Source organism: Primulina huaijiensis, chromosome 2 (assembly GCF_012295235.1).
Source record: "Primulina huaijiensis isolate GDHJ02 chromosome 2, ASM1229523v2, whole genome shotgun sequence".
Lineage (NCBI taxonomy): Eukaryota > Viridiplantae > Streptophyta > Magnoliopsida > Lamiales > Gesneriaceae > Primulina > Primulina huaijiensis.
In genome coordinates this window covers 5,206,851-5,219,228 of record NC_133307.1, presented here as the reverse complement: position 1 = coordinate 5,219,228, position 12,378 = coordinate 5,206,851, and the positions used below count along the sequence as shown (strand labels likewise).

Below are 12,378 nucleotides of genomic sequence, written 5' to 3'. Positions count from 1 at the left end.
TTATTTTTTTTAATATTATTTGCATTTTAAATTTCAAGAATAAATGCAAACATAATATTAAATTTGCATGTACACATCAAACACTTTACAATATAATTGACATTATATCTAACATGCAAAAATAATTTCTAAACATGTATCAGAAATTACGTCGAACTTGAAACTATTTTAATGTGTACAAATTATTTAACCAAATGCTATATGTATACCGAATTATACATATAACTTAATAATACATTAATCATTATTTATTTATTTATTTATTTATTTATTTATTTATTTATATTTTAATAATAATAATAATAATAATAATAATAATAATTAATGTTGTGGGACCCACCAATTTGTCAAATTGATAGAATTATTAACCGACACAAATTGAAATGAATTGATTTACGTGTGGACCTTCTTAATTTAATTCCTACACGTTTCCTTGCATGATTACTTTGCATGATTGTTAGCTTCTTCATTTGCGACGAGAAATCATTCCCAAAAAATTTTTTCTGAAACTTTCCATCGAGAACTTCGAAGTGCAATTGAGAAGAAAATTCTCCGAATAAATTTTCAAGTAAATTTCTTAATTTATGATATCCAAACTTCCAATTTTTTACTTAAACTTTCATAAATCAATTTCTTAAAGTTTATGTTATTCGATTTTCAACTTTCATTTTTCATACGTAAATTCCCATAAACAAAATTTTCAAGGCTGATGTATCATGGCTCTGATACCAAATATTAGAATTTTTCTCAAAATCATGTTTTTACGTATACATGAACATGAAAAACAATATGCGGAAGCTTAAATCGAGTGTTACCTCCAGCCATTGAAAATTTTGATTTCTCTGATTTTCTTCTCGGTTGATGCCTTCTAAGCACTCCACCCTCTCAATAGATGGTGTAAATTTTTCTTATGAGGTGTGTTTGCTTAGGGACCTCAATCGCTCTATTTATAGGCGTTTCTCATACTATCGATGAGTTATTGCGGGAGCTGAGATTCAGAAGGAGAGTCGTGTACGCATCTAAATTTTCTTGGTCATCACCAATTTCAATTTGTACACGCTACTTCTTTTAACATGTGTCATATTTCTTACAATTGTCATCTGAAGAAGAGTTTTTTGTATCTTCGTTGAGGTCGCTGTTTGCTGGTAAAATATTCGGTACGTTCAATGTGAATTAATAGATATGTGTACAAATCCATTAAGCTCGATCAAGCAAGTCCAGCTAAGATACATTTGTATGCTCGTCCACTGTTTATTGCTGAGTCATTTGGTCGTTAAATTTAATCTGCTTATACTGGTTCTCATTCGTTCGTTCATCTTTCAATGCCTCTTCAGGCCCTTTGAAATCCTGGAGCGGTACCGCATGCATGAGTTTGCTGAAGGAAGGTTCAACCATTTGAGTGCACCCAAAGCTAATTACGCGTCCATTGGTTAGTAACCATCAGAAACCCTTCATTATTCTGCATTTTCTACATAAACTTTCTATATATATATATAGTTTCTTGTAGGCAAAAACAAAAACAAAAAAAAAAAGAATTTATGCATGTGACATTTACCGCTAGATGTGAAACATGAAATAAAATACAATTTTGGATCATAACATTAAAAGGATTGGTTTTAATATGAACTTGTTACTTCTGTTCAGCAGGTGTTANTTTTCTTAAATGAGATTGTGAGGAGGTCTATTTTTCTAAATTTTCCCATTTCGACTGAGAAATCATTATTATATATATTTTTTTCTTAATTTTATTGATCATGGACATTAAAGGTAAACTAACTATTTTCATTTAGACCCGTTCCAACTAAGAATTCATATCATTTTTTTCCTGATTCTCTGGATTATGGACATTTAAGTATACTGCATTTTTTGATTAAATTTTAATGTTAAACATATTCAATAATATTAACATTATCTCTATTCAATTTGTTCATCATTTACTGAATTAAGTTCTTCAACATTATTGTTTCTTCGATTTTCTTGTTCTATGTTTGTCAAATTACCAATTTTTTCCCAAATTGTCTTATTGTTGTCCCTAAATTTTTATCGATATCAGCTTTGAGTTAATGTATTTACTTCGTGTTTCTTTTTCTTTTTCTTTTTCTTTTTCTTTTTTTTTTTTTGCTACAAAAAATGATTTGGTGTCATTGATTACTGTGTAGAAATATCTAACAAAAAATTAAAGTTTACATGTTATAGCTATAAATCATATAACATAGAAATTTGGAATACATTTCTAAATTTTTATATATGTTTTACTTGTATAATTTTAGCATTCGCTTCATTAAAAAAAAAAAAATACTGTTGAACTTGATACAAATTGTTCAAGTAATCAATTCATAAATTGTATCTTGAACAACACATGATTTTTTTTTTAAGCAACTATTGATTGTCTTATCAAATATAAACAAAACTAGAAAAAAAATTAAAAAAAGAATCATTGTCGTGGTTTAATCCATACAACAACATAACCATGTTGAAATTCGCACATGATATATTCCTCGGGTAAATTATGGAAAAATCACTCATTCAAGTTTCAATTTATAATTTAATTTCTACTACATAAAAATTTAGTTTAACTATTTAATTTTGACAAATTATTCAAAAATATATTTGATTTTATAACTGAGTCAAAAATGGTATCAGAGATGAAGTAAAATTATTGCAAACATACAATATTATTATTACTTTGTAATTAAATGTTTGAAGAGGAGATTTTTCTCAAAAATTATGGATCTGAAAATGAGTTCGAGATTAGTTATTTACAACACTTATTCCAATACTTTGGAATATTTACAAGAAGATATAATGAATGTTAGACATTAAGAGAAAAGATAAACATATCATAATCTTAAAGTAAAGATGATTTAGAGTAATCGTTTCTTAGAAATAGTCTTAGATTGTGTTAAACTATCCGGAGATTTTAGAGAGATCCAAAAGACGCTACAAAACTATGACAATCAGCTATATTCTGTACCATGTAGTATTGAGGAAATAATTGAGAAACAAGAAGAAATTCTTGGGACATTAAATGATCTTCAAACAAGAATCCAAATTTTAAAACAACCAAGTTCTCGAAAAAAGATCTCGGAAAGAAGGTTACCATAATCATTTGGTACTGAATCCTTATTACACCAAAGAGAGACGACCAAGGTAATGTCAAACCTTTAACTGACGAAGAAAAAATGATTATTATAATTAAAACTATCTCAGAAAATAAATAAAGCTGATGAAAATTATAGAAAATATATTGGTATAGAAGATCTTCAAGACCTTGCAGAGTCTTTTGTGCATCTCAAGGTCATATATCTGAAAATGAACACAATAGGGGGTGAACCTCTCTCAATAACTTGGTCATCTTCCCATGAATTGCCAAGAGAAAGTGTGAAATATCGTAACACAATTATGAGAGGACCCAAAAAGATTTCCAAATAGGTGGAGAAGTACACCCAGCGGGACCAAGATCAAGGAGAAATCGAATTTTCTTACACCAAACGCCCAATGGGAAGTCTGTTTTAGAAACAATACATCGTTATGTGATTATGCTTAACCTCGATGTACTAGACTTCAAAAACAGAGAGATCTCATCGATGACTGAACATCAGCTATGAGAATCGCAACAAGAACACTTGATCTCAAAAAAGAAAGCTTCATAAAACTTTTAGAAATGAGCCAGATGGGATCAGTCAAAATCACATGGCACATGACTTCCAGAAACCAAAGAGTCGGTCTTAGCCGGAGAATCGCTTAGTGAGATATTTGGAAGAATGACTACCCTATTTAAAGCAAAATTTATAGAGGTAGTATATTTTAACAGTCAAGACACATAGAAGAAAAAAGAAATATACTCAAGCTCTGTATAGTCTTGAATTATATAACATCAGTTTAGTGGATGAATATATTATATTATTCACTAAATTTAGATGAAATTTAGTGGTCGAATAAAATATAGCAATGCAACTTTTCTTCGTCAAAATGTCAAGTCTCTGGAGAGAAATACTAATTAAGGAATATGTCCTTGGCAGTCCAGATGTTTTGGCATGGAAGGCCTCTTTTTTCAAAGGAAATTTGGCAGAATGATGTCATATAGTAGCATTACAAAAGAATTACAAACAATTAAGTGGTATTAATAAATGTTCTTTTATGTTGTAAAAAATGATATTCTAACAATCATTGGAAATAAACCACAAAAGCAGAAAATGAAGAGCTTCGAATCTCATCTTTATGCCAGAAATGGAAGTAGTTCTTGGAAATCAATAATAGTATGGTCTGAAAAAAAAATTAGATCTTACAAATCTGAGCAAAGAAGTGAACTATCAAGAATTATGATGTCATCCCAAGCATCGAACTCATCTTAAAGCACGAGAAGAACGCCAACAAAAAAAACTTTCAGAAGAGCTCAAACCCGAGCTAGTGAAAGTTTTAAATATTGTAATTGTTGGACATGTGGAGCAAGATGTCATATTTCGACCAATTGTCCAGAAAATGGCAGAAAAGAAATAAAACGCTTCGATCCAACTCCGGATATTGAAGAAACAGTTTAGTACCAAGATCTAGTTCAAATATAAAAGTTTGAATATATTCCTTTAGATGAGAATATATGTGAAAAAGAAATCTTGAGTTAGGAAGAATATGGTGGAACATAATCAGAATCTGATTGAAGACGAGGATTTTCGACACGAAACACATGAAGATTTGTCTGGTTTTTTTTATCCATACAAAAATATCTTATAACATGGTTCAAAATATCATGAGAGAAATTTACTAGCCTACAAAGATATCAATGATTCTCTGCATGACAGATAGAAAAGTTCTTAAGAAATCTTGGCCTAAAAAACATAAAACATCATCCAATATATATAAGGTCTCAAGAATGGAAATGTCAATCCAATGGAACTTACGTGAAACGGGATGAAGATGCAATTAATTTTTTATGAAGAAATTAAGGAGGAATTACAAAAACTCAAGATAGAAGTAGCACAAACCATGTACTGGATTCATATTAGAGCAATCCAAATTATGATAATAGCTATTTTTAAAGAATGAATATATTCACCCGCTGACATTTCTATGTGCAATAAACGAATAATTAATCTTCAAGATTCAATACAAGGAACAATCTCAGAAAATCTATGTGCAGAAAAAATTGTACGGGTAATTTAACCAAAAATTGCCTGCAACCTGACATATCATGATTTCAGTCGAGCTTTAACATTGCATCAAAATTCCAAATAAAAGAGGCTGATGAAAAATGAGAATATATCATATTCTATTACTTATCAAATTTCATATGTTATATCTAATACACATCGCACTCAAAATTGTTTATTAGAAATGAGTTTATTAAAATACCAGAAATATTTGAAAAAGTTGCTGAAGAAATTTTTCCAAAAAGAATCGAGTTTCCTTTAATACAAAAAATAGATATTCAAATATAAGACAAACCTATTCTACAAAAGAATTAAAATTCTAGACTGGAACCAAGAAAATTATCTTTTCAAGGAGATAACAATAACAAGTCACGGGTGGAAAAAAACACATGTCTAAGAAGCCCAATAGATACTAAAAGTTTTTCAATAATAGGAAAAATTAGATGTTCAAAAGGATAAAGAGAAGTCAAAATAATAATTGATATTACAAGACAAAGAAATCAATTATCTTGTAATAATATATATTATTTGGAACAAACTATGATAGGCACGTACCAATGAGTGATCAATATCGATGAATTGGAAGTTCATATTAAAATAATCCCAAGAAAAGAACCAGATCAATTTGTTCTTGGGCTAGAGTTTCTCGAGGAACAAAAACTTTGGAAACGTCTAGAGAATGGAATGAAGTTAATGACAGATGATAGAATGTGAAAAATCCAATGTAGTGCCCAAATTCAATACATGTATTTATTTAATTATTAAAGCATTTATTTAATTTTAAAATGAGCCTTAGTGGTGCATGATTTATTTAAATGAATTACTTTAAATTATTTATGTTTATGGGATGCACATTAAAATGTTTTTCGAGTTTCATGTTTCAGGCGATTATGCGAGGCGGAATCGAGAAAAGAGACCCGGTGACGATTTTGGCAATTTTGAAAATGCAGTATTTTATTTTGAGTTGAGGTTGGGGCATTTTAACTAATTTATTAAGTTGTTAGTATTTTAAAAGCTTAATTTAATCACTAGGTGATTTTATGATTTTAAAGTTTTAAAGAATTGACAATTGTACACTTTATTTTTAAACTAGGAGAAGTTATTTAAATTTAAAGGAAGGTTATTGTTTGATTACCATTTTAATTAATGGTTAATTTATAATTAAGCTAAACTTTAGTCCCTAATTATCAACAAAACATGCACCCACACATGTTTACACACACCATTCACGCATCACGCACACCCACACCCTCATTGCCTCTTCATTTCATTTTTAAAAAAGAAAACCTAGGGTTCTCCTTCCCAAGAGCAGCCGCCCACTCCTCTGCACTTTTCCAGCACATTATTTGAGTTTTCTTCAAGGAATTTAGTGCCACGTTCGTCTCGGATCATCTCTCGCATCCTTCCCGCGTCGGTATCGTCATATCGGTATTTCTAATCATAAAAAAAGCACGTATAATCTGTTTTTCCTACGTCGATCATGTCATAATATGCGTGGTGTTGTATTTTGTATGAAAACCATGTGAATGTTGTGTAGAAGTTTGAGCAATCATGTTTAGATTACCTTTGAAACCATTTTTGGATCTAAAATCACGTTTTTGCTGTCTTTTTAAATACTGCGATTTTTTGGTCGTGATTTTGGGAAACCTTTCAACATGAAAATCGTATAATTTTTTGATACCTTAGATTTGATATAAAATTCGAAATCTTTGGATTAAAATTGAGTGAGTTATGGCGTTTTTCGTGGGACTGCTCAAACTGCGACTTTTATGTAAATTTGTGTTGTTGAAGTTATTTGTTGCAGGCTTCGTTAGGAATCGTCGGGCGATCGTTGCTGCATTTAAGTAAGTTAAGAAAGATGTTGGAATTATTTTTGGTGTCTCTTTTTGTGTCGTTAAGCACAAGGTTGAACTAAGAGTCGTAGGAAGATAAGTGGTGTCGAAATCTTGGGTTGTGTCGTTTGTTATTATTTGTCGTGTTTGGTGGCAATTGTAATAGCTTGTATGGGTTGGAGTCATTACCTTATTGTCCTAGGAGGGGTCTCAAGGTATCGATTCTCAGCCCTTATGGCTTAGTAAGAAGAGTGAAACGTCATGTTAAGTTTTCACGCAGGCTTCGTTTTTCCGAGGCTACATGGACCAGTACACGGACGCTGACACGGGGTCCGTGCCTTTGTTGCACTCGGGTGTCACTTCNTCGTGCAGAAAAGGGAAGGCACGGACCCCGTGCTCTGGTCCGTGTAGACTCTGCAAATTGACACTTCGAAGAAAACACAGGCGNCCTTTTCTGCACGACTCATTTTACAGTGTCTACACGGACCCAGAGCTGGACCTAGGCACGGGGTCCGTGTACCTTCATTTTGGGGGAATAATTTTAAATTCACCTTAAGAGTTGATTTGGGGTTCAACATCATGGTTAGTACGATGATTAAACGAGGTCAAGTCCCGAGTGAACTAGAATATCATAAGTTAATTAATCACTTTGGTGGTGAGCTCGAGTACCTACGTCTAAGTTATGCAAGTTAAGTATTGAAACTCATGTTAGTATGTTACAGCAGCGGCCCCAAGAGAAATCTAACGAATCCCTAAACGCCAAGTAAGTATGTTAATGTGCAAAAGAAAATATTTCAAGTTTTTGAGATATGCTAAATGTCTAGTGACCAAATTATGAATGGGTTTGGAAGTCGGTGAACGTTGCCGAGGACCTCTCCACCCGTTAAAGCATGAACGGGTTTAGATCAAGATTGGAAAGCGTTAAAGCATGAACGGGGACCAATCCACCCATTAAAGCATGAACGGGGATCTCATGTATGTGGCAGTGGATACGTCCCTGTCAGCCCAGTACTGTGGTTTGTTTGATCAGGCATTTATTATGTATGAGTCACTTGCTTTGAAACATGCCTCTACGCAAAATGATGAAGTATGTATGTTCAAGTATGCAAGCATGTTTAAGAAAAGTTTTTATGATTGTGGCACGTCTATGTTATGCTATTATGATCACGCTCAAGTACGTTTATGTTATCATGTTCAGATTTATATTTCCAATATGTACGCTCTATTTTGAAGTTGCGTGTGGTTTTACTGCGTATTACTCGTTACTTCCAGTTTATACGTGTTGAGTCTTTAAACTCATTAGACTTGATCGATGCAGGTGAGGAGTATGTTGAGGAGGCTAGGGGTGGGGACCAAGGAGCTGGCCTGGCCTGAGCGGAAGGCTAAACCCGAGGACCGCCATGTTTTGAAGTTTTAAGGATATTTGAAATGTTGAAAATACTCTGGTTTTTATGTTACGATTTTTTTTGTGGTTCAAGAAAATACGTTTGGCAGACATTATGTTGAGACGTATAGTTTATTTTACCAAATTTTGAAGGTTCATTATTTAAGCAAGAAAATTTTTAATTCTTCCGAAAATTTTAAGTAGTAAAAAGTACGGTACGTTACAGCTGGTATCAGAGAGGTGTTCTTGTAAAGGGTTATGCCTACTGCCAGTTGCAAGAAGCTCACGAAGTCACACCTCAAGTCTGTAAGTTTTGAAGTTTTAATTATGTTATGTAGTAAGCATTGAATCATGATTTCAGCATGTGCATATTTTAAAAGTTCAAATTTCATGCATCTATTGCTATTATCATTATGTTCATGCATGTGGTTTTACGTGTTGGGTAAATTATTGGAACAGTTTTCCTCCTAGATGCGTGATTAACCGGAAGGTAAGAGAAAAGGACAGAGAGACCCGAGATGAGGAGAGAGCCAATGCTCCACCACCACCTCCGAATATGCAGGCGCAGATGCTTGCAGGCATGACGCAGTTCGCGGAGAACCAGGCTGCAGCATGAGGTACAGGGAGAGGTCCAGACCAGAAGCAGTCTATGAGAGGTTCAGAAGGATGAACCCAAAGGAGTTTTCGTGGACCACTGACCCGATGTTAGAAGAGGGGTGGATTAAATCCATCGAGGTAATTTTCGATTTTATGGAGCTGACAGATGCAGATAGAATCAAGTGTGCCACGTTCCTTCTGACCGGGGACGCCAGGCTATGGTGGGAGAGTGCGTCAGTGTCAGTGAATTTGCGAACACTGACTTGGTATGGTTTTAAGGAGGTTTTCTACTCCAAGTACTTCACTGAGGAAGTACGCTCCCGATTGACTAGGGAGTTCATGGCGCTGCGACAGGGAGACAGCAGCGTACCCGAGTTTGTGCGAAAGTTCGAAAGGGGGTGTTAATTCGTGCCCCAAATATCTAATGATGCCCGAGAAAAGCTGAGGTATTTTATGGATGGGTTACGGCCGATCTTGAGCCGAGATGTCCGAGTAGCTGGTCCTACTACATATGCAGTTGCCGTGTCTAGAGCTTTGGCGGCAGAACAGGATCAGAGGGATATTGAGGCTGACAGGCAGGGCAAGAGGCCCTATCAGGCTCCACAGCAGTCGCAGCAGCATCAGCAGCGACCCCAATTTAAGAAGTCTTACCAGAGACAGTAGGGGAAGAAGCCTTATCAAGGACCACCGAAAGGCAAGGGTCCTATTCAGCAGCAGAAGGCGCCTCAGAGGCCTGGGAATTTTCCAGTGTGTCCTAAATGCAACCGCCAGCATTTGGGAAAGTGTTTATACGGATCAGGCAAGTACTTTAAATGTGGAGCAAGTGACCACATGTTGAAGGAGTGCCCACAATGGAAGCGACCAACCCAGGGCAGGGTGTTCGCCATGCATGCTCAGGAGGCGAACCCAGACACTACACTGTTGACGAGTAATTTATTTAATTCAGTAATGTATTAGATTTTTTTACCTTGCATGCTCGTTTTGTTTTGGGATTATTAGGTTGTTAGTTGGCATTTTTGGTATCTTCTGTTGCATAAGGTTTATATTATAACTTTTGGGATATAAGTTTCGTGTCGTGCTAACGTCTCTCACGAAATATCTTCATTAAGAGATTAGCTACGAAGGCTCTGATAGATTCGGGAGCCACTCACTCCTTTATCTCGGAGACATTCGCTAATCATTTAGACATCAAGTCTATCGGCCTTGACGTGAACTATTCAGTGAAAGTCCCATCAGGGGAAGAACTGTTAGCTACCAGCGTGGTCAGAGATATTGATCTAGAACTGCAAGGCCACCTGGTGTATGCCGACTTGATAGTATTGTCGATGCCAGAATTCAACATTATCTTGGGAATGGACTGGCTGACGAAGAACCGAGTCCTGATTGACTTTCAGAAGAGATCAGTGTTGGTCAGACTGATGGGAATGGATCAGTTTATATTTGAGCCAGACAGATGGAGAAGTTTCCCTCGTATGATCTCCTGCATGCAGGCACGGAGGCTTATTTCTAAGGGGTGTCAGGCCTTCTGGGCCAGCATTATTTCGGCACCTGATGCACCCACTCCATCTATATCAGATGTGCCGGTAGTCAGAGACTTCCCAGACGTCTCTCCTGACGACGTCACAGGTCTTCCACCAGATAGAGAGGTGGAGTTTTCCGTTGACCTTATGCTAGGCACAGTGCCAATCTCTAAGGCACCGTACCGATTAGCTCCAGCTGAGATTTTAGAACTCAAACAGCAGATTCAAGAGCTTCTTGACAAGGAATTCATTCGCCCTAGTTTCTCTCCGTGGGGCGCGCTAGTGATCTTTGCGAAGAAGAAGGATGGGAGTATGAGGTTGTGTATCGATTACCGAGAGCTGAACAAGGTAACGATCAAGAACAAATACCCACTTCCAAGGATCGAGGACTTGTTCGATCAGTTGCAGGGAGCTTCGGTGTTCTCTAAAATAGATCTTCGATCGGGGTATCATCAGCTGAAGGTCAAAGATGCAGATGTTCACAAGACAGCCTTCAGGACCAGGTATGGGCATTACTAATTCTTAGTGATGTCGTTTGGACTGACGAATGCTCTAGTAATTTTCATGGACCTTATGAACCGAGTATTCCAGCCTTATCTTGATCAATTCTTCATAGTATTCATTGACGATATCCTTATTTACTCGAAGAGCCATGAGGAACACGGCCAGCATTTGAGGACGGTCTTACAAATCCTACAGAGTTGCAAGTTATTTGGAAAGTTCAGTAAGTGTGAATTCTGGTTGGAGAAGGTAGCCTTTTTGGGTCATATAGTGTCTAGCAGTGGGATTGAGATGGACCCAGCAAAGGTGACAGCCGTTAAAGAATGGGTCGAGCCGAAGAATGCGTCTGAGATTCGCAGTTTCCTAGGCCTAACAGGCTATTACAAGAAATTTATTCAAGGGTTTTCTTCGATAGCAGTGCCACTCACTTCACTGACAAAGAAGAATGCGAAATTCGTGTGGAGTGATGAATGTCAGAAGAGCTTTGATACTTTGAAGCGAGCTCTTATTTCACAAGGAGACTTTGTGTTATACACCGATGCGTCTAAGCTCGGGTTAGGCACAGTGTTGATGCAGCATGGTCGAGTTATAGCTTATGCTTCCAGGCAGTTGAAGGTACATGAGAAGAACTACACGACTCATGATCTTGAATTAGCCGCAGTAGTCTTTGCATTGAAGATCTGGAGACACTATTTGTACGGCGAGAAATGCCAGATATTCACAGATCACAAGAGTCTCAAATACTTCTTCACGCAGAAAGAGCTGAATATGAGACAGAGGCGATGGTTGGAGTTAGTGAAAGACTACGACTACGAAATTAGCTACCATCCGGGAAAGGCTAATGTGGTCGCAGACGCCTTGAGCAGAAAATTCGCGGTCATAGCATAGTTGTCAGTGCAGAGACCTCTTCAGTCCGAGATTCAGAAATTTGGTCTAGATATTTATCGTAAGGACAGAGCTCCCAGACTATCTATTCTGACAGTCAAATCCGATTTGCTAGATCGAATCCGTAGGGGACAGCCTTCATATGAGCAGTTGCAGAAATGGAGGCTAAAGGATGAGGCCAAGGGCAGTGTGCTCTACTCAGTGTCAGATGGTATTGTGAGATACAGGGGAAGAATGTGGGTGCCTAACGTAGATTCGATCAGAGAAGATATCTTATCAGAGGCACATGCATCTCCGTATTCAATACACCCAGGAGGTACCAAGATTTACAAAAAACTGCAGATCTTATATTGGTGGCCAGGGATGAAGAGAGACATCCGCAGATTTGTGTCTGAATGCCTCACTTGTCAACAGGTGAAGGCGGAACACCAGAGGCCAGCAGGGATGCTTAAGCCGCTCCCTATCCCAGAGTGGAAATGTGAGAATATTACTATGGATTTTGTTATTGGATT

General features: G+C 36.3%; 1 protein-coding gene across 1 annotated transcript in view; it reads left to right on the top strand.

Annotated features, from left to right (window-relative positions):
* The window catches only part of LOC140959109 (protein ALTERED SEED GERMINATION 2-like), a 37,032-nt gene extending 35,588 nt beyond the window's left edge, over positions 1–1,444 (top strand). The window contains exon 6 of the mRNA XM_073416875.1: positions 1,335–1,444. Coding sequence (XP_073272976.1) covers positions 1,335–1,434 — 100 coding nt within the window. The 3' untranslated portion in view covers positions 1,435–1,444. The remainder of the gene's footprint in view (positions 1–1,334) is intronic.
* The last annotated feature ends 10,934 nt before the right edge of the window (positions 1,445–12,378 follow it).